Genomic DNA, 18018 nt, shown 5'->3' with positions numbered 1-18018 from the left:
TGAACAGCAGCTCAGTGGATGTGTATCGAAAAAGACACGTGGAAGTGTGGAAAGATATCACACAGAAGAGCAAGTTTGGGACACACCCTATTTTACTATTTTTTTAAAAAATTTTAATTATTTATTTTGTGTCTGTGTATATGCCACAGTGTGTGTGTGTGTGTGTGTGTGTGTGTGTGTCTGTGTGTGTGTGTGTGTGTATGCCACAGTGTATGTGTGTGCATGCCACAGTGTGTGTGTGTGTATGCATGCCAGTGTGTGTATGTGTGTGTGTGTGCATACCACAGTATGTGTGTGTGTGTGTGTGCATGCCACAGTGTTTGTGTCTGTGTGTGCATGCCACACTGTGAGTGTCTGTGTGTATGTGCATGCCAGAGTGTGTGTGTGTGTGTGTGTGTGTGTGTGTGTGTGTGTGTGTGCGAGCATGTTGTATGCATGTGGAGTACTTGTGTGTGCATATGCACTTGCATATGCAGACCTGAGGTTGGTGTTGAGGAACACCCTTGCTTGCTCTCCCACCTTATTCAGAGGCAGAGTCTCTGAATCTAACCCAGAGATCACTAATATGTCGGGTCTCTCTGCCAGCTTGCTCCGGATTGCCTGCCACCTGGAGTTGCAGGTCAGCCGCTGCACCCACCCAGCATTTTGATGGGTTCTGGGGATCAAGCTTGGTCTCTTGTCTGAACTTGACTTTATGGACACCTCCAGGAGTCAGCATGGGGAAGTCTTGTCCAAGTTTACAGTCCCTGAGTCCCTTTTACCAGGTAGGGAAGAGGGACTAGTTACTTATAGCAATTAGTTGTCAGTCATAACTACTTAGACTCCTGGAACTGAGTCCTGGAGTGGCTGGCCTCCCTCCCTTCCTTCCCTAGCCATGTTGTAACTGAATGGACAGCAGTGCCTGTCATGGAAGTCAGAGATGCTGAGGATGGTTCAGAATCCACTTCTGTCTCTTCACCGTGTCCAGACAATTCCAAGGCTCTGATGAGTCTAGGGCAGTGGGCATGCTGAGCAGATGCTCTGTCCCTGAGCCACAGCTGCAGCCCCGGAACTACTTCTTGAATTTCCTTCTTCCCTGCTGTGTGTGTGTGTGTGTGTGTGTGTGTGTGCGCGCGCGCGCGTGTGTCCTGGCTGACTTTGGGAGGCCTGGAGTGCCTAACCCGCAGAGGTGATTTCTCAGCTCTCTGCATCTGCTTCCATTCCAGGCACTCACAGGGAGGAGCTTGGCCAGCAGTAACTGTCCTGAGACCCTTCTCCAGCTTCTCCAGCTTGATAGGCAAGGCTCTGGGAGTTCTGCTTCTTGCCTCATTCCCTCAGCTCAGCATTTCCCCCCCCCCCCCCCCCCCCCCCCCAGACACAGTTACTTTGTGTAACCCTGGCCATCCTGGAACTGGCTGTGTAGACCAGGCTGGCCTCAGACTCACAGAGATCTGCCTGCCTCTGCCTCCCGAGTGCTGAGATTTAAGGTGTGTGCCTGATATCAGCACTGAGCCCAGTTGTAATTTTTTAATATTTGTGTGCATGTGGTGTGTGTGTGTGCATGTGGGTGTGTGTGTATGGTGTATGTGGTGTGTATGGGGGGTGGTGTGGGTTGAGGACACTTGCAGGAGTCAGTTAGCTCTCTGCACCATATGATTTCCAAGAATCAAAACAGTGTCTTCAGGCTTGGTGGCAAGCCCCTTACCTGCTAAGCCATCTCACAGACTCCTAGAATCGACTTTTTTTTTCTTTTTAAGATTTATTTATTTATTATGTATACAGAAGAGGGCACTAGATCTCATTACAGATGGTTGTGAGCCACCATGTGGTTGCTGGGAATTGAACTCAGGACCTCTGGAAGAGTAGTCAGTGCTCTTAACCTCTGAGCCATCTCTCCAGCCCCGAATCGACATTTTAAACCTGAAACCTTATCATGCCCTACCTCCTTATCCTCTGAGTGACTCTTTCCTGAGAAGCCGCCCTCCTGGAAGCCCTCCCTAAGACCCCAGGCATACTGTGCCATCATGTCCGCCTGGAACTTAGTAGTACCCCATAGCTGAGTTATTTCCAGTAGCATTTCATATGCTACTAGTTCCCCCTCCATCACCAGACTCTCATGCTTGGAGGCCAGAGACTATCTGAAGATTCCCCCCCCCCTCCCATGCCTAGACCCATCCATAGTCCATGGTTTGGGCACAGGATACTCCAAAACTAGTGGAGCTGTGTCAGGCGTGGCCACTGGGGGGCAGTGTATCACACTTCTGAGCTGCACCCAGTCAGTGTGTTCAGACAGCTCTGAACTTGTGGCGGGGTACACTTAGGGACTGGGATGGGGGCCATAAGCAAAGCAAAACATCCTGCCTTCCACTCTTAGATATTTGTTCAAAGAGAATGAAAACGTATAACTCCTACAAGACAGAACAAGAATATTCACAGCAACTTTATTCACAAACAGAATCTGGAAATTACCTCACTAGCCATTCATAGCTATTCATGCTGTGGGGTAGTGCTCAGCCACAAAAGGAGCCTGCTCCTGATGCATGCAGCTGGGAAAGCTCCTGTCGTGTAGTTACATTTATACAGAGCCCAGAAGTGAACAAACCTGTCTGCAGCGCTGGAGGTCAGAACCCAGCTCACTTTAATGGGGTCCCCAGCAGTGGGTGAGGGAGAAGTAAGCTCTCCTACATCATGGAAACCACCACCCCCATTTTACTGTCGTTAACCACAGATGTGGGGACGTACCAGAGCAGAACTGTGGGTCTGTGTATGTTTGTGCAGTTTTGTGTGGACAGTGTCCCTTCAGAAAGCTCTCCTCCTAGCATCTGAACTGGTGGGGAGCTCCTTCTGCCTTTCTCTGAGGCCCCTTTCCTTTGCCACAGCGGTCCCTTTTGCTTCTCTCTTAAATGCTGATAAAATTGTCCTAGAGCATTGGTTCTCAACCTGTGGACCGTGACCCCCTTGGCAAGCCTCTGTCTCCCAGAGTATTTATAATTCATAGCAGTGGCAAAATTGCAGTTATGAAGTAGCAACGAAAATAATTGTATGGTTAGGGGTCACCACAACACGAGGAGGAAGTGTATGTAAAGGGCCACAGTGTTGGGAAGGTTGAGAACCTCTGTCCCGGAGTGAAAGCAAACACACAAAACCGTATTTATATATATGGTTGGGAGAAACAGATGCTAAGTTAGGAAAGTGCTTACTAGATTCTGTGAAGTGTTGTCTTAGCCTGTTTTGTGTTGTAAGGACAAAATGCCCTCAGGCCTCTTGGCCGGTTTTTGGAAGAAGTGGCCACATCATCCAGGTCAGAATAGTAGCCCAGAGAGAGGTAGGTAGGGATACCCGTAGGTGCAGTGACCAGGTGGTTCACTGCAGCCCTGGCACCCTCCACCTCAGCGGGGTGGTTCTGACGAGTCTGGGAGGTCATGGCTGACCAGCAAAACAGAGCTAACCGTCAAGAGACCAAAGGGATGCTGCTGGCCGGTCCTCAGAGCCGAAGGCAGTGAGGAGATGGTGGCGAGGCTACGTCCGCAGAGACAGTAAGGCAGGTGGAAGTTAATAAGGAAGAAGCCCCAGGTCTGTTTCATCCAAAAACTGTTGACGCCAGACAGATCCACGCTGAATTCCAACACCTTGCTTCTGAGCCCACTGGTAAACTTTCTGTCGGCTGAGGCCCCACCCGGGGAAGAGCTGTGATTCCGGTAGTCAGTGGCACGAGGAGTGGCTGACACTCTGCAGACATGGGCCCCGCCTGGGACCCCCCCCAGCTCGCTCTTAAAGCTGCTCCTTGGAAGAAGCAGCCTCAGGTCTGACAGGCAGACAGTGTGTGAAGGCCTCCCAGCCATGTGAAAACAACTGGAGTGCTGAGCTGAGTGGTCCTGTGTGGGAGTGCTCCCCAAGAGTCCACTGCTGGGTTTCCTGTCACTTGGGGTGAGTGCTCCCCGGGAGTCCACTGCTGGGTTTCCTGTCACTTGGGGTGAGTGCTCCCCGGGAGTCCACTGCTGGGTTTCCTGTCACTTGGGGTGAGTGCTCCCCAGGAGTCCACTGCTGGGTTTCCTGTCACTGAGGAGTGAGTGCTCCCCGGGAGTCCACTGCTGGGTTTCCTGTCACTGAGGAGTGAGTGCTCCCTGGGAGTCCACTGCTGGGTTTCCTGTCACTCGGGGTGAGTGCTCCCTGGAGAGTCCACTGCTGGGTTTCCTGTCACTGAGGAGTGAGTGTTCCCCGGGAGTCCACTGCTGGGTTTCCTGTCACTGAGGGGTGAGTGCTCCCCAGGAGTCCACTGCTGGGTTTCCTGTCACTCAGAGTGAGTGCTCCAGTGGCAGGAAACCCAGGGTATATCAAACCTAGCTTTCTCTCCAAGCAGTGAGCACCACCTGTCCCTGGCAATCATTAGAAAGCCTTAGAAGGACAGGCGGCAGTGGCGCACACCTTTAACCCCAGCACTTGAGAGGCAGAGGCAGGAGGATCTCTGTGAGTTAGAGGCTAGCCTGGTCTACAGAGCAAGATCCAGGACAGGCACCAAAACTACACAGAGAAACCCTGTCTCGAAAAAACAAAAAAAAATAACAACAACAACAACAAAAAAAACCAAAAAGCCTTAGAAGGTTATGTGTATGCTGGCCTTTCCTCTGCCCCCTGAATCCCCATGTTGTTTGGGTTCGTGTGATTAAGGGTCCTCCATCTAGTGAGCAGAGGCTGACCTAATAGCAGCTCCTGAGCTTTGCTAAATGGAAGCAATAGAACCTAGGACAGTAGAGAAAACCTGGAGGGATATTGGCAGTGTTTCTAAAGACTTATTTTTATTTATAATTGTGTGTGTGTGTGGATCCTAGAGGGGTTGATTCCCTAGATCTGGAGCCACAGGCAGCTGTGAGGCAGCTGATGTGGATACTTGGGAACCAAAGTCGTGTCCTCTGTAAGAACAGCACGTACCCTTAGCGACTGAGTCATCTCTCCACGCCCCTCTTGTTTTTTATTTTTATGTGTGTGTGCCATGTGCATATAGGTCCCTATGGAGGCCAGAGAATGGCATTAGATCTCCAGAGCTGGGATTGCAGGCAGCCGTGAGCCATTCCATATGGGTGTCAGGACCCAAACCCAGGTCCTCTGCAAGAGCAGCAAGTGCTCTTACCAACGAGCCACCTTAGAGCCCACATACTATTTTTTTTTCTTTTTTCTTTTTTTGGTTTTTTCAAGACAGGGTTTCTCTGTAGCTTTGGAGCCTGTCCTGGACTATCTTTGTAGACCAGGCTGGCCTCGAACTCAGAGAGATCCACCTGCCTCTGCCTCCCGAGTGCTGGGATTACAGGCATGCGCCGCCACCACCTGGCCCATACTGGTTTTTAAAATTAATTTTATTGGGGTAGTGTTATACCCAGCTGCCTAAGCTGTCCCAACTATAGCCAGACCTTACATGTCATTCTGAGCTAAGTGTCAGTGCTCTGATTGACAGGCCCCGTGTGACGGTGCCTCTGTGGCCAGCAGATTCTCTGTACCTCTAAAATGACATGTTTCTATGACAAGCAGAGGTGTGGACCTCTGGGGACAGCCACCTCCCTGTGGGTCTCTTCTCCAGGACAGCCTGAGGCTTTCCTCAGCCTGCCTTTCAGAGAGCCTGGTTCAGGCTCTGGCTTCCTGGCTGTAGCCCTGGTCCCTCCTCCTTTTCTCTTCTTTTTCTTTTTTCTTTCTTTTCTTTTTTTTTTTTTTTTTTTTTTTCCCCAGACAGGGTTTCTCTGTGTAGTTTTGGTGTTTGTCCTGGATCTCGCTATCTAGCCCAGGCTGGCCTCGAACTCACAGAGATCCGCCTGGCTCTGCCTCCCGAGTGCTGGGATTAAAGGCGTGCCGCCGCCGCCCCTCCACCTTTTCTGTTCATGCTGGAGGGTTGTGTTCTTACCGTCTTGTCTGCTGACACCAAGTCCTGGCATGAGAGTGTCAGGCGACTAATCCAGCAGTGTTTATGTAGTCCTCCAGCCACCTGAATTATACACAGGAAGGCAGCTGTGCTCTTGATTACTCAGAGGAGTGAGGCAGGAGGATTACTTCAGGAGGTCGAGGCTGACCTGGACAACATAGTGAGACTCCATCTCAAAACAACAAAACTGTGTTTTCTTATTTCTTTAAATATATGGTCATTTACTTTTTCTTAGTTTGTATCTAGTGTATGTAGGTGTGAGTGTGTACAGATGTGGGTTCACGTGTATAGAGGCCAACCAATGGGCAGTGGTTGACTTCAGTTGCTTCTGGTTTGTTTTTTTTTTTTTTTTTTTTTTTGGGGGGGGGGGGGGGGGGGGGGGGGGGGATGGGGGGTGTTCTTTTGAGACAAGGTCTCTCACTGGATCCAGATCTCATCAATTCAGCTAGGCTGGCCGGCCAATGAGCTTCAGAAATCCCCATTTCCACCTGCAGTGCTGGGATTATGATGCTTACTATTGAGGATGCTCACTATTGAGGATGCTCACTATTGAGGATGCTCACTGTTGATGCTCCCTGTTGAGGATGCTCACTGTTGAGCATGCTCCCTGTTGAGGATGCTCCCTGTTGAGGATGCTCACTGTTGAGCATGCTCCCTGTTGAGGATGCTCACTGTTTGAGCATGCTCACTATTGAGGATGCTCACTGTTGATGCTCCCTGTTGAGGATGCTCCCTGTTGAGGATGCTCCCTGTTGAGGATGCTCCCTGTTGAGGATGCTCACTGTTGAGGGTGCTCACTGTTGAGCATGCTCACTATTGAGGGTCTGACTTCTAGACAAGCTGCTGCGGTCCAGCCTCAGGCCCTCGTGCTTGCATGGTAGGTGCTTTATCCTTTTTGCTATCTCCCAGCCCCAGTGCACTGTTATCAGAAAATACTTGCAAGGATCCTTTGGGTTTTGAAACAGGGTTTCTCTGTGTAGCCCTGGCTGTCCTGGAACTCACTCTGTAGACCAGACTGGTCTCGAACTCACAGAGATCTGCCTGCCTCTGCCTCCCGAGTGCTGGGATTAAAGGTGTGCACCACCACCATGCTCAGTTTATTCTTATGAGTCTAGTTTCTAAAGAAAAGGAAGGACGGATGGAAGGACTGGGAAGCAGTGAGGTCCTCTGCAGTTAATGGCTTTGAGTGTCTGAGTCCCATCTGATCACAGAGTTGGGATTGCCCTGGGACCTCCCAGAGCTCTGGAAGCGCCTGGGGCAGTGAGTCACCAGCTTTGAGGAGAACTAGCCAGTTTCTCCTGGGGCTTCCAGCCTCTTAGTGAAGCTCCTGTTGCACCCGTTGACCTGGGTAAGAGTTCTGAGTGAAATCAGCGTTCACTGGAACCGCCGCTCCAGTGCATATTACTAGCTAGTCAATAGCCGTGTTCGCGTCAAGCCCAGAGAGGGCAATTTTGTTTTCATAAAGAGCTGTTTGGTTTCCTCCTTTGGATGCATTGCCTCTTAAAATAGCCATAAAAAACCCTTAAACTCACTCCCTGCTGCCATACAGGCATGACAACCAAAGACAGGCCCTCGCCTGAGGCAGAGAGGCTGGCGAGCTTTCCTGTTGAGCTCCAATTATGTGTGGAGTTTCCTCAAGTGGATGGTTAACGATCCTTCTGGACAGATTGTTTATGCTGAATGAAGCCCTTCAGAGCCTGCTCCTCCCTCTCGCTGCTTGTCCCAGTGTGCTCAGCTCCATCCTCCAGTAGGCCGAGAAAGAGCTGTGCACTCCCCACCCCCAGGAAGTGCAGTGAGCTACCCCACCATCAGTGAATGCCAAGGGCACATGGCTGTCCACAGCCCCCCAACCCAAGGCCCCCAGACAGGGTTCACTTTATCTGCTGTCCCTTTGCCCCTGGCATAGCTGAAGGTTTGGAGATGGTGCAGTTACTGAGTGTGTACCTTGCCAACTTGTGACTCCTTGTTAAATGTGATTTTTCCTACTTAAAACCAAAAGATAGGAGCGCAAAGCTGGGATGTAGGACCAGTGAGATGGCTCCTCAGGTGAGGGGGCTTGCCACCAAGCCTTAGGACCTGAGTTCAATCCCGGAATCCATACGGTGGACGGAGAGAACCAACTCCCACAAGTTGTCCTTTGCCTCCCACGTGAGCATTGTGGTACTGCTGTGCATGCGCTCGCACACACAATAGGTGTATGCGTGAGTACACCACATACACACAAATAAATTAAAATGAAAAAAGAACTTGGAAATTTGACTTTTTTTTCCCCCAAGACAAGGTTTCTTTGTGTAGGCTGCTCTGGAACTCACTCTATAGACCAGATTGGCCTTGAACTCACAGACATCTACCTCCATTCAGCCTCCGAGTGCTGGGATTAAAGGCGTGCACCGCCACCACCCGGTTTTGATTTACTTTTTAGGTGTACTTTGGGGTGGTGGGTTTGTCTCTCAGATTCAGTGTGGCTTCAGATAATAGGGAGCGAATGTCAGTGGCTTCAACCAGACGGTGGTGGTGTGTTTGTCCTTCCCTAGTGATGATCCTAGGAACCCCAGCCCACAGCTGGGGTGCTTGTCCAGGCCAGCCGCGGTTGGCACCGCTCGCCTGGTCCCCGGGCTGGCACCGCTGTCACTGCTCATTAACGGATGATGAGCAGCCTGGCTTCAGAGGGAACCCTTCCCCACAAAGCACGGCAGGCGGTAGTGTCTAGTGAGGCGGCTCGACCCCCCTATCTCCGGCCCCTCCACTGTCTCTGTTGCTCTGTGTGCTTGCCAGCCCCACTTGTAGTGTGCTGGAATGCTAAAACAACCTGGTTGAAAAGGACCCCTCAGATTACTAGAAGGTCGGACACAGTGGCACACATCTGTAATCCCAGCCCTTGGGAGACAGAGGCAGGAGGATCGTAGGTTTGAGGACAGCCTTGATGGTGTAACAAAACACTATCACAAATAATAATACATAATAAAAAATACCAAGATTATAAAGTTTTAAGAAATTATTGGGGCTGGAGAGACGGCTCAGAGGTTAAGAGCACTGGCTGCTCTTCCAGAGGTCCTGAGTTCAATTCCCAGCAACCTCATGGTGGCTCACAACCATCTGTAATGAGATCTGGTGCCCTCTTCTGGCCTGCAGGCATACATGCAGACAGAACGCTGTATACCAGCAGATGAAAACACTTCCTGAGCAAACCCAGCCACCTGAGTTCAGACCCTAGAGCCCATGAAGACACCAGATGTGGAGGCGTGTGTCTGTAATCCAGCATGCCTTCAGTGGGGTGGGAAGGCAGAGACAGGAGAACCGCCTGAAATATGCAACAGGCAGGAAGAGGAGAGAACTGGCTCCTGAGAGGTGATCTCTGCCTGCCACAGCCGTGTCCCCCACATAGGCGGACACAGCTGAAAATCGAAACAGAGCACTGGAGAGAGCTCAGCAGTTGTGGCTGCTCATCCAGAGGCCCTGGATCAATTCCCAGCACCCATGTGGCAGCTCACAGCCGTCTGTAACTACAATCCCAGGGAATCCACGTGGTGCACAGATACACATGCAGGCAAGATGCCCACAAAATAAAGGTCAGTTACGAGTAGATGATGACTTAACCGTTTAGAGCATTTTTGTTTTTCATTGTTGCTCTTGCAGAGGACCCAGGTTCAATTCCCAACGCCTACATGGCAACTCACAGTCCTCCATAACTCACATTCTAAAGGATTCTATGCCATTTTTGGCAACTGGGCACTAGGCATGCACATGGTGTACATATATGTATTCATATGTATAAAGTAAGAAAATCTAAATTTTTTTTAAAAATAAGGGTTAAAAAAATGATTATGAAGCTCTGTATTTTCCTTTGGGAAATGTGTGAGGAAAGAGTATGGGGTCTTGTCTGAACCTTGCTCCCCTGTCTCATACCTAGGGAGCTGTTACCAAGGATGGGTTAGAGTCATGTGCCCACTGGTGAGGAAGGAGCTGTCAGGGCCCGAGCCCTGAGCGGTTCTCCGGGCGGTATTGGTGATTGTGAGTGGTGGAGGCAAAGTGGGCATGCACCTTTCGAGGAGCCCAGATGAGTGGAGGCCCACTGAACAGGAATGAGCTAGAGGTCTGCACAGCCTAGGGGAGCCTAGGAACATAATAGTCTTCCTTGTCAGGAAGACTGCGTGGAGTCTACTGAATGCCGCATATGGCCTTCCAAAACTACTGCATAATAGTTCTTAACTTAGAGACATGATATTTCCTAGAAGCTTTTTTGTTTTAATTTTTCAGTTGGATCTTTGTATGCTATCTGATCCAGGAGAACTTAAAGAATGAAATCCTTTCTTCCCAGCACCTGGGGAGCAGGCACTGTAGGCCAGAGGTGTGTTCTGTTCTGCCTCTGCTCGGGAAGTGTGCTCAGATGCCTCATGGGCAGCAGTTGGGAGTCTCCCGTGAATAATGTTACTCCTTGCTCTCCCATTAAAGGCATGGCATGCCTTCTGCATCATAATGCATTATAAATGCAGCTCATCATTCTGGAAAAACCTCATCTAATGTAATTAGTGTGCCTACTGTGTGCAAGGCATGGAGGTTATCACTTTACAGATGTTAACTCTGGCCATCCTAGCTTTTCTGACGAGTAGTCCACTGTCCAACAGCGTCCCCCTCTGTCTCTCTGTCTCTGCTGTCCCTAAGTAGCCCTTGATGTTCATAAAAGCTACAATAGAACAGTTCTTGGGCAAGTGAGATGGCTCATCGGGTAAAGGGCCTGCTACCAAGTCTGAGGACCCGAGTTCAATCCCCTGGACCTATGTGTTAGGAGAGAACTTGCTTCCACAAGTATTCCTCTGACCTCCACACACATGCTGTGGCATGATACATGTAGAATGAAACTCCAGGAACTGTTCAATGTTGTGAAGCCTTGTGGATAAAGGTCTCTGTAATTCATCCCATGAATGAAAGGATGCGATTCTGAATTTTTTTTTGTTTTCAGTCAGCTGACTGTCTCCCTGGCACAAGGGAGTGCATGCAGTGGACACTTTTTAAATAGTGTTGATGGGTCTGAGGAGAAAAGCTGCCTTTCGTGAAGAGCTGAAGGGCGTAGGCAGGGGGAGCCACTCTAGGGCAGGAAGGACTGGTTAAAGATGCCCCACTAAGGGGACACCCTTGGCCTTCTCCTTTGAGTTTCTTAATCTCCTCTGCTTGGGCCTTGGACCAGACAGCTTCTCATCCCTGCTACTAACTGGACTCTCCGTGAGAAGTTAGTAGACATTTGGGCTGGAGAGATGACTCAGTGGTTAAGACAGCGTCCTGCTCTTCCAGAGACCTGAGTTCAGTTCCAGTACCCACAACCACCCTGCCTATAACTCCATCCAGGGACCTGACTCCCCCTCTGGCCTCTGCATGTCCCTACACATACACGGCATATAAACATGTGTGCATGAACACGCACACACACCCACTCACGCACACACACACTTTTAAGTTAGTAGTCCTCTCTAAAAGAGGCCCTGTACTCAAGCTTAATGGACTCTTTCTTGTAACTCTTGGTATCCTTTTGTGTGCTATGGATATTATGGTCTTGCTGAGTCTCCAAGATGGTGATAATAGAAATACAGTGTTTCTCATTTGTCTACAAAACTCCTGTGTGTGTGTGTGTGTGTGTGTGTGTGTGTGTGTGTGTGTGTGTGTATCCTGTATCAGTGAGAAATACTAGCATGATGGAATTAAGTCCCAGAGGCTCCCACATTGTGCTGAGTCTAATGCCAGCATTCAGGGAGTCCATCCCTATGTTGAACAAGGGCTCCTACCTAACTGTCCTAGAGCGTGGTAGACAGCTCACCAAAAGTCTGTTATCAAAGAATTTTTCCAGACCATTCCTTGGGTTGAACTTGGTGTAGCTTATTGGTGAAATTATTAAGGCCACTCCACATAGTTAAAAGGGAGGTTTATTTTGTGGGGTAACTCACAAATGAAGGGATAGGTAACAGGGTCTGGGAAAGGTATGGTGCAGTCCGGCGGTGTTCTCTGGAGAACTCTGCTCAGTCTACCTCCAGTGTCCAGTGTCCAGGAACCAAGAGAGCTGGCGCATCCAGATCTCGGGTCTTCAGGGTCCTGTCTCGGCTCCGCCTTGTAGGCGTGACCGTTACCGAAGCCTCAATGGGGGTTGGAACTTCCAGATCAAGGCCGGAATGGCTGCCCACTACAGGAGCTCTTTGAGCAAAAGTCCTGAGTGGTCATTTTCTTAAAAATCTAAGTGATAAATGCCAAGGAGGAGCAAGGTGTGCTAGGTTGGAGTGAGAAATGGCTGGTCAGCATTACGATGAGATAGATCCCTGGGAACTGAGGCACACCATGGCCCACAGTAGATTTTTACATAAGGCTCTGGATTTTCTTCACCTTCTGTTTTACAGAAGAGGATGTGGAGAACTTTGATGTGACCAACTTGTCTCAGGACATGCTGCGAAGCATTGAAGCTGACAGCTTTTGGTGTATGAGCAAGCTGCTGGATGGGATCCAGGTGAGCGGGGGCCCTAGCCAGAGCCAGGACTCCCTTAGCCTTGCTCTTCGTTATAGCTCTTCTGTGTCCGGCAGTGCTCCTCTGTTAGGACAATGATCTGAGGAGATCACCATGCTACACTAGCTGTCCTCAGAGAGGGCTCTTGCTCTCTACTGTGTCCCCAGACCCTGTGGTTAACACAGTGCCGGGCTCCACCCGCCTCCCACCACGTGCTACAGGTTTATGAATTCCTTTGTTTCCTAAAACCTGCCACTAGCTGTTAGCACTGGTGAGCTTTTAAATAGGTTTATCCCATTTTCAATCGTGTGTCTGTGTGTGGGTATGTGTGAATGAGTACAGGTGTTCGTGGATCCGGAGTTTCAGGTGACTGTGAACCCCGGATGTGAGCGCTAGGAACCGCAGTGGGTCCCCTGGAAGAGAGTATGCACTCTTGACCACTGAGCCTTCTCTCCAGTCCCTGGCATACTTACAAATGTGCTTCAGGGGCTGGAGAGACGGCTCAGCCATTAAAGGCTAGGCTCACAACCAAAAATATAAATGTGCTTCAGGGGCTGGGGAGATGGCTCAGTTAATAAAGTGAACCTGAGCCTAATCCCTGGCGTCGGAGAGGTACCACCCTCGTCTGTGAGCTCCAGTCTCAGTGAGACCCTGTGTCAAAAGACAAGATGAGGAGCGACACTTGAGATTACCCTGGTGTGTAACACACGCACACACGTACACGTGCGTGCACACACACACACGCACACACGCACATGTGCGTGCACACACACACGCACACATGCACACACGCACACATGCACATGTGCGTGCACACACATCCCAAATCAGCAGTGACAGCAGAGCAGCCTGTGTCAGCATGAGCTCTTGGAGTGGTAGGCAGCTGGTTTGGACACTCTTACCCCAGGCTCTGTGTCCTTTGCAGGATAATTACACCTTTGCACAGCCAGGGATCCAGAAGAAGGTCAAGGCACTGGAGGAGCTTGTCAGCCGGATCGATGGTAGGTTGAGAGGGGCAGACTTCTCTAGCAGTAGCCCAGTGTGGCCCTCCCCAGCTCCCTTCCCAGCCTGCCCTTGCAGTGACCCACTGTCTTTGCAGTACTGTCTCGGGCTCAGCAGGAAGGCTGTGAGCTCTGCTGTTAGCCCAGGGTCTGTCCAACCTCCTTTCTGTCACCAGGTTCTCAGTTCCCCCGCAGCTCTGCCCTCGTCACCTCTCCCCTTAGTCCCCAGCCCTGGTCCAGGCCTTTTACTTTCTACACCTCCTCCTAGAAGGACCTACATTCTCTTGTTCCTCTTTCAAACCGTCGTCATGGACTGGTTTCTAGAGCGGTGCTCTGGCTATACCCCTTAGAACCACCAGTGGCTTCCCATTGCCTTTAGCACCCAGCTTTGGGGCTGACCTTTTCTGTCATTCAGTGACATACAGAATCCTAGGCTTGATGCAGACTCCCCAAATCTGGCTAGCACCCCAGTGAGACCTCCCACACTCCGCTGGGAACCTCAGTACAACCCCAGGCCTCATCCAAGCAGGGATCTGGGAGGAACAGATGCTTGGAGGAGTGGCCAGGAAGCCCTGGTGTCAAGGGTTCAGTGGCCAGAGAGATGGGGGCATGGAGGATCTTCCCTGCAATTGTGGACCTGGCAGGGGACCTGTTACCTGAGGTCTCTTAGACCAATGCTCCTTCCTCCTCCTCCTCTTCTGTTTGTTTTGTTTTGTGTTTTCAACCCAGAGTTTCTGTGTAGCCCTGGCTGTCCTGGCACTCTCTGGCCAGGAGACCAGGCTGGCTTGGCATTCAGAGAGAGCCTCCTGCCTCTGCCTCCCAAGTGCTGGGACTAAAGGTGTGCGCCACCTGGCTGCGGTGGCTTCTCAAAGCCTGCTGGTCACTGCAGACTCTGTCCTGCGGGACTTTCTGCCCCCCCCCCCCCAGCCTCTCTCCTTCCACACACGTCTCTCCAAGGTTCTCTTGCTGTGGAAACAGGCTTGGTTGTCTTGCAATAACAGCAGCAAAACCCCACAAAGCTGTGAGTGCCTTGACTCCTAGAGCCACCTTGCTGGCCCCTCATTATCCCATTTTATCAATGAGAAGACGGTGATTTAAAACCATCCATTAGGGGCTGGAGAGATGGCTCACTGCTGTTCCGGAGGACCCACATTCAGTTCTGAGCACCGGCATGAGGTGGCTCATAACCGTTCATAACTACAGGAATCTGATGTCTCTGACTGCACTCATGTGCACAGACCCACATGCGCCTACACAGGATTAAAAACAATACAAGTAAACACCAGAGACCCCAACCATCCAGCATTAGTCACAAAGCTGTCATGCAGGATAGGGACCAGGCTTGTTTAACTTGCTCAGGGTACAGGCCCAGGGGCAGGAACTAAGTGCAGATGGCAGCTGGTTTCTACTAAGTGTGCAGAAGAATCTCCCCTCCCCCCAAAAAGAAAAGAAATAATCAGGTGTGGTGGCACACATCTTTAATGCAGCACTCAGAGGCAGAGGCAGGAGGATGTCTGTGAGTCTGAGGCCAGCCTCGTCTATGGAGGGCCATCTCTCAGGGAAGCCAAAGAGAAATGGCCAAGATGGGCCCCAGGGCTCCTTACCGCTCTGGCCCTGCCCTGAGGTGGAATGAGGCCCAGCAGCCAAGTTCACCCGCTGTCTCTTGCGTCGTGGCCGGAGCAGCTCCTGACTCGCATCCCTTCCAGAGCAGGTACACAGTCACTTCAGGAGGTATGAGGTGGAGTACCTGCAGTTTGCCTTTCGGTGGATGAACAACCTGCTAATGCGGGAGCTCCCTCTGCGCTGCACCATCCGCCTGTGGGACACCTACCAGGTACGGAGGACCCCTCCTCTCCAGCTCCCTGTGGCCCGCTCCCCGCCAAGTGTGGTGGCTTGAAAGTCTCCCTCCACCTTCAGTTCTGTGTCTGCTGGGCTGGGTTTCCCACCTCCATGGCTGGGACGTGAGAGGCCCACCGAGCCCTGCCTGACTCTTCCTCTCTCTCCCAGTCTGAGCCCGAAGGATTCTCACACTTCCACCTCTACGTGTGCGCGGCCTTCCTGATCAAGTGGCGGAAGGAGATTTTGGATGAGGAGGACTTCCAGGTAGGTGCGTGGCCGGGGGAGTGAGCCCTTGGCGTGTGAGAACAGAAGATGCTGCTGCAGATGCTTGTCTGGGAGTGGAAGGGAGAGGTACTCAGGGGAGGCTGCCCTCCGGTGGGCAAGACGTCCCTGGGGCCTGAGGTCTTCCCGGTGGGAAGGATTGTTGTCCCCAAGAGGCCGCAGAGTGGTTGCCCAGGCCCGAGAAATCCGTCATCGGTTCTTTGACAAGGGTTGATCCCAGACCTGCCCTAAGAGCCACCACTGAGACCCAGGGCATCCTGGGAAGAGAAGCAGGCTGAGGCTGTTCTCACAGCACCCGTGCTGAGGGAAGACAGGCAGCAGACAGGAGCTCTGGAGGCTCAGAGATGCCAGGTGGCCGCTAGGGTAGAGGCAGTGGCCAGTGTAGAGGCTTCAGATCAGCTGCATGCCTGGCTGTTTAAGGGTTGTGGATGAGGCCTGAAGCATGGTGGCCAATGGAAGAGAGGGGCAAGGTCAGGTCAGAGACCTCAGGAAGGGCTTGGCAGCTGCTGTGAGCACCCAGTGTTCTTAGGAGTGGGTATGATCTTAAAGACGGCTCTGGCTTCTGTGTAGTCTCTGGATGTGCAGAGTGTGGACACAGCAGCCACCCGGGACACGCTGTAATTCTCCGAGGGGCATGTGGTCACGGTGCTGATAGTGGAGGGGTAAGTGGCCATGTTTGGGGCCTTTTGTAAGTAGAGCCCAGGTTCTTTGATGGGCTTGTGTTTTAGTTAGGTTTTTATTTATTTATATGTTTGTTTGTTTTTCAAGACAGGGCTTCTCTGTGTAGTTTTGGTGCCTGTCCTAGATCTCACTCTGTAGCCCAGGCTGGCATTGAACTCCCAGAGATCTGCCTGGCTCTGCCTCCCGAGTGCTGGGAATAAAGGCGTGCACCACCACTGCCCAGCTCTAGTTAGGTTCCTGTTGCTGTGAAGAGACACCTTGACCATGGCAACTCTTATAAAGAAACCATTTAATTGAGGTGGCTTGCTTACAGTTTCAGAGGTTCAGTCCATTATCATCATGATGGCGTGCAGGCAGGTATGGTGCTGGAGCTGAGAGCCCTTACATCTTGACTCAGAGGCAACAGGAAGCCAACTGTCACATTGAGGGAAGCTTGAGAAAAGAGACCTCAAAGCCCGCCCTCATAGTGACACACTTCCTCCAACAAGGCCACACCTCCTAATAGTGCCACTCCCCTTGGCCCCTGTGGGCCATTTTCTTTCAAACCACCACAACTGGGTTTGGACTGACAGAGAGAAATGGATCAGAATGACTCCTGGGTCCAGTGGGGCACGTGAAGGGAGGGCAGGGATTTGGTGTGGAGAATGTCAGGTCAGACTGGGTGTGGTGGTACGCACTCTAATGCCAGCTCTCGGGAAGTATCAGGGGTTCAACTCTATCTTCCGCTCCATAGCAAGTTTGAGGTCAGCCTGGGCCACAGGAGGCCCTGCTGCAAGAGAAGAGAAAGAAAAGGAACTTTGGATAGACAAGTGGAGATAACTAGGCCAGTAAATGTATAGATGGTGGTGGTAGTGTCCCAGGTTCTAAGAGACAGGTGGACTGGACACGTTGAGTTTAGAAACCTTTGGTTTGGGGGCTGAGGAGAGGCTCAGCAGTTAAGATGGCCTAATTGCCACGCACAATAGCATGTGGGGCCGTACTTGCCAGGCCTGAGCCCTAGGAGTACAGGGTGGCTGGGTTGGCAGTAGAAGGCCCAGAAAGGCCTCTGGGTGCCTGTGCAGAGCCTAGAAGCTGATAAGCAAAGGGGACTCTCAGGGGAGAGGCTATGCAAGAGCCTGTGAGGGCTGAGATGTCCCCTTCCCACCTGCCTAAGGCCAACTGACAGGGAGCCCTCCCCCAGACTGAGCTATGCCCTGTGTTTGCCAATAGAGGAGCAGTCAGAGAAGCTCCAGCCAGCCAGGCAGACGTCAGCAGGACGGACAGGACAGACAGATGCAGTCCTGAGGGAAGGCTCTGAGAGGGGGAGGGGGGGAGGGCAGGAAGCCGCTTCTGTGTCTGGTGAGGCAGGAGCAGAACAAAGCTGCTTTTTAAGAAGAATTTGTTGATTGCAATGCTGAGGATTAGACTCCGGCCCTTCTTGCTAGGCAAGTGCACTACCCTAGGAGCTGGGTTCTGGGGAGACCTTGGGGTTTATCTAAGACGGGTGAAGTTTACCCCGTTTACCACATCCACAACCTCAGTCCTGAAGTCTGGCTCTGCTTGTCTCTCCCTGGCCTGCTCTGCTCACTCTTTGGGGATGGACGGGCGGGGTGGGTGTGGGGGGAGTGACTTTGGTCCCACCCCATCTGGGAGTCAGGCTCCACTAGGCACCAAGTCCGTAGTATTAAGGTGGATTTTCAGCTCTTCCAAGCCAAGGCTACACCTACAGTAGCAACTGAGGCCGGAGAGCTGAGAGATTAGCTGCAGCCTGTTGTTTCTGTCCCCACCCTTTAGCACGACTGAGGCAGGTTGTGGACTGGGGGAAGACTTCTCAGAGGTAGTTGATTCAAACCCTGGACGGGAAG

At 51.6% G+C, this 18018-nt stretch overlaps 1 protein-coding gene across 1 annotated transcript in view; it reads left to right on the top strand.

The window, feature by feature from the left end:
• The window catches only part of Tbc1d22b (TBC1 domain family member 22B), a 61533-nt gene that overhangs the window by 37647 nt on the left and 5868 nt on the right, over positions 1-18018 (top strand). The window contains exons 9-12 of the mRNA XM_036168137.1: positions 12268-12374; positions 13297-13372; positions 15079-15206; positions 15380-15475. Coding sequence (XP_036024030.1) covers positions 12268-12374; positions 13297-13372; positions 15079-15206; positions 15380-15475 — 407 coding nt within the window. The remainder of the gene's footprint in view (positions 1-12267; positions 12375-13296; positions 13373-15078; positions 15207-15379; positions 15476-18018) is intronic.

The sequence above is a fragment of the Onychomys torridus genome, chromosome 18, assembly GCF_903995425.1.
Source record: "Onychomys torridus chromosome 18, mOncTor1.1, whole genome shotgun sequence".
In the NCBI taxonomy this organism is placed as follows: domain Eukaryota; kingdom Metazoa; phylum Chordata; class Mammalia; order Rodentia; family Cricetidae; genus Onychomys; species Onychomys torridus.
Note: the sequence above shows the minus strand (reverse complement) of the source record. Positions and strands in the feature narration are given on the sequence as shown.